At 47.3% G+C, this 4,094-nt stretch overlaps 1 protein-coding gene across 1 annotated transcript; it reads right to left on the bottom strand.

The window, feature by feature from the left end:
- Nucleotides 1–605: 605 nt before the first annotated feature.
- Nucleotides 606–3,657, bottom strand: ID3 (inhibitor of DNA binding 3). Its single transcript, XM_020806925.3, has 3 exons — nt 3,334–3,657; nt 2,158–2,225; nt 606–1,468 (listed from the first exon to the last, which is right to left on the bottom strand). The coding sequence occupies exons 1-2, from the start codon at nt 3,655–3,657 to the stop codon at nt 2,169–2,171; spliced, it is 381 nt and encodes a 126-aa protein (XP_020662584.1). The 3' UTR covers nt 606–1,468; nt 2,158–2,168.
- Nucleotides 3,658–4,094: the final 437 nt, after the last annotated feature.

Here is a 4,094-nt window from a genome sequence, read left to right as displayed (position 1 = left end):
ATCCAGCAGTTTTGAGACGGACTGCCAACCTCCAGATGCACTGAGCAATGTGTCTTCTGCCATTGTGTTGGTTGTGACCAATACAGGAGAACCTACAATAAAGAGCAGCCTAGGCTTGAACATGAGAGAAGCTATCATGTCACACCTTACTTGCAATAAACCTTAAATTTTTAAACTTTAGGGTGTCACCATTTTACCTTTCACTGTTTCTATTCAAGATTATTGGGGTTTCTTTAAAATAAATGGGTGGGGTGCCCATTCAGAACATTTGGATATTCTGTGTGGTTGTTAATCCATCAGAACAGCCTATGTTTAGATTCTGGGTAGGCTCATTATATCCTACCATTCTCAACAACAGCACAACCAACTCCATATTAAATCCTGCAGTTGTAGTTCAGAGGGGTACATGTGGCACCAGTGAAAACCCAATTGCTGTTTGTATTCAGTGTACACTTCCTGAACTCTCCAGGCAGAAAGAAATCCACTTGAACCCGGACTCATGTTGAACCTCATATCCTGATAAGACTGTATATGTGCAACAAACGTGCACATATTTCAGAAATAACCAGGTGTGTATATAAAAACTAGTTTCCATGACAACAAAAGACAACATCTTAACATTTTATTATGTAAGAAACTTTTATAAAAAGTTTTACAAAGCAACTAGGACTCGGAATGCAGAAATTCCTCTTCCTGCAAAATAAAAAGGTATGCAACTTGTTCTCTCTATTATAGAGTTCAACAATAAAAATAATGAGGCAGAACTGCCCCAGGACAATTCAGTTTTCATATTCTTAGAAAGTCCCTTCCCATTTTTTTCTCATTAACAGAAACAATGTTAAAAAAAGATAATCCAAAATATACACAAGTAGAACATCTGTAAAGAGTTGTTTGCCATGTCTCCCCCCCTACTCCCCCCCCCGGGGGAAAAAATGGCAAAATATAAATCTGTCCATATTTTTCATCAACTGATGAAACAGTGGAACAATCCAACTGTCAAGAGAGCTCCCTGGCACCAGTAGAGGTTTGATGGCTCACATTCCACCTGTGCTGAACTTTTTAAAACCTCCCTGCTTTTGGACATCAAGTTCTCTTCTTGTGAAATGCATTAATCTGACAATTAACGTGAGAGTGCCAGGGAAATAACGAGTCGTGTGCTTTTGTTTCCTTGCCAGCACAGAGCTTGTTTTTCAGCAGATGGAAGATATCAAAACACAGATGAACCTTGTTATTAGGAGTCCCAGGAAAGTCACTGGAAAGCGCCTTGGGCGATGGGATTCTATCGCCAACTTTATCTGGAAGATAAAGGCTGGGGTTCCTCCATTGCTAGATGCATGCGAGTTAAAACATTTGATATTTTCTCCAATCAAGGTCTCTTCTTGCTTTTTTCCCCTGCTCTTTTTTTCCTCTCTCTCTCTCTCTCTCTCTCTCTGGAAGGAACGAAGTGTCAGGATCCCACACCTGCAGCCTGAAAAGGAGGGGGAGGAGGGAGCAAAGAAAGGCATGTCACTTTCAACAACAGATCAGAGGCAGGTCTGCAGACATCCTGGCGCCAGAGAGGAAACTTCTATTTACCTCCAGCTGATAAGGAACCAGGAGCGCCAACACTCTCAAGCTGAGAGCTTGCTAATTGGCACACACAAAAAAATGTCGGTGGGGGTGAGCTAAAAAAAAAAAGGGAGAAAGGGACTCCTTTGGTATTTTGGTTCTTTACAGAGGATTTAAAATTACACATTGGGCAGTAGTAGGAAACTGTTCTGCAGTGTCTCCCCGACTAAAAGGGGGTGGGGGGAGGAGAGATAAAGGCTGAGCAGGCAGAAAGAGTGCCTCTCCATTCAGGGATTTCAACAGGGCTGTTTTAGCAGCTGCAAAGACTTAAAAGCTATTGAAAGAATGACGTTGTAAACATAATGGCCCCTTTTACAGAAGGGGAAAAAAACAAGGTATCTCACAACAGCGCCCATCTTAGGGTGCAAACCCACATTTGGTTATAGGGTTACCGGTGGATCCATTCGGACAGCCAAATTTTGTGGCAGCTTTTATCTCGGACAGCAGTTTTGCATCTCGGCATTAAAATTGGGGAGGGGAGGGGGGTCACACTAAATGATCTTCCTGATCATCTAGGAAGGGAAGTTGAACATTGAGTGGGCTGTATACCTGGGTAAATGTTAGTGGCAGTGAGTCCTCTCCTCCTTCGAACAGAGTTCGGATGCCAGCTCTGCTGCCTGTAGGGAGTGAAGGAGAGTAAGTTAAAAGTCTCATCCTATTCCCAACTGACCTAAAGTACAGTATGTGATTCTGAAAATAGTTGAGTGCATTTTCGAGTCTGATTGTAACTGACAGAAACTGTGACCATCCTTCCCAACATAACATTTACTGGAATCAGTGGTTCCCACTTGGGAACTGCCCAGAATTGGGTCCCAACAACTGCATGACTCTCAGGCAAGAGGGGCAAGCGGTCTTCCTGCGCTTTTATCTACTCCTAAGTAAACCATCAAATCAGAGGCATCGGGGATATGGCAACTGAACCAGATTTGACTTGGAAATCCGCTGGAGCTTTTGCCAGGGCTCCCCCCCCCCTCTAGAAATCTTTCCCTTCCACCCTCATCTACTCAAGGCAGCTGAAGGGAGTTGGGGAGGACAAGCCTCAGGGGTCTACGTCCAAACTGCCAGGTCAACCCCTTCTTCTTTCCTCAAGAAGCTGAGGAAAGGATGAGGGCCCTTTTCCTCATCATGGGCAGAAAATCGCAACCTCTTCGAGCACTTCACCGGAATCACCCGCCGTTCAACCCTTAACACCGCGATCCCCACCTTTTAGAAGCCAAATCGTACCAAACGGCTTGCCCAGCTCCTAAGTTCGGAACCAGTCGAGAGCCATTTCCCAACCGCCCCATAACCGGCGGAAGGCGAAGGCACCCAAGGGGGGGGCCAAGGGCCATTCTCGGAGCCCGTACCGGCCTTATAATCAAACGTGTGAACCGCGCTCCGGGTCTAAACTTGCTCGCCATCTGGGTAGCAACACCAGAGGAGCCCAAGCCCTCCCTCCAGAACGCATCAATGAGGATCCAGGGCAAAAATTACGCTGCGCTTCTGATCCATTCATCGTTTCAGACTTAACACTGCAAGGGGATGAGAAGAACTCTCTCCCTCCCCCCCCCCGCCACAATGCCCTCATTTTGCCTTTGTGACGGCAAGAATTATCTCTTGAAAAAGCGACGTTGCTCTCATTTCCAGCCCACACGAGATCGACACTGGGCAAGCCCCTCTCCCCCATCTAATGCATCCACCCCTCCAGCTCTCCCCCGCCCGTGATTTTTTCGACCCTCTCCTTACTTTTAAGGAGAATAGAGACGCCTCCGTGGACGGATCCTGCCCCTTCTTCGCCTGCTCCTCCAACACGATCTGGAGATCGAAGATGTAGTCGATGACGTGTTGCAAGATCTCCACTTGAGTCATTTTGCTGCCTCGCGGGATGCCCGGGACCAGCTCGCGCAGCTTGGAGTAGCAGTCGTTCATGTCGTACAGGAGGCTCATGGGCTCCTCGAGAGCCGGGCTCTTGTTGTTGCTGCCCCGGGCGATGGCCAGGCTCTGATCCGAGAGGCAACACACCGCTTCGTAGCAGCTCCTCACCGAGCGCACTGGGCTGATGGCTTTCATGGTGGCGACAAAAACAAAAGGGGCCCCCCGGAATTAATATACGGGCAATAGATATATATATAGAAGCGAAAAATAGAATAATACAAGAAAACAGCTAGAATCAGCCTCTTGCGCGCTTCGTAGTCTTCGGCAAACACACACACAAAGCCTATAGTCCAACCTCTCAATCCTCTCGGAGAGCGTACAAAACGAGGCTGTCACCGCTCCAGAAGCTTATATAGGCCCGTGCGCGGGGCCCCGCCCCTTTATGCAAATGAGTCGCCCTGCTCCCTCCTCCTCCTCTCTCTGCTCCCCCCCCGTCTCTCCAATGACAGGGAAAACGTTGGAATGGAACGTACGCAAGATGGTTTTAAGTGCAAAACAGGTTTTCCATTGGCTTCGTTTGACACCAAATAGCAGAGGACATCAAAGGCATGAGAAAGCTCCGATTAGAGAGA

Source organism: Pogona vitticeps, chromosome 9 (assembly GCF_051106095.1).
Source record: "Pogona vitticeps strain Pit_001003342236 chromosome 9, PviZW2.1, whole genome shotgun sequence".
NCBI classification, from domain to species: Eukaryota; Metazoa; Chordata; class Lepidosauria; order Squamata; family Agamidae; genus Pogona; species Pogona vitticeps.
The sequence above is the reverse complement of the archived record's forward strand: the minus strand, read 5'-3'. Positions and strand labels throughout refer to the sequence as shown.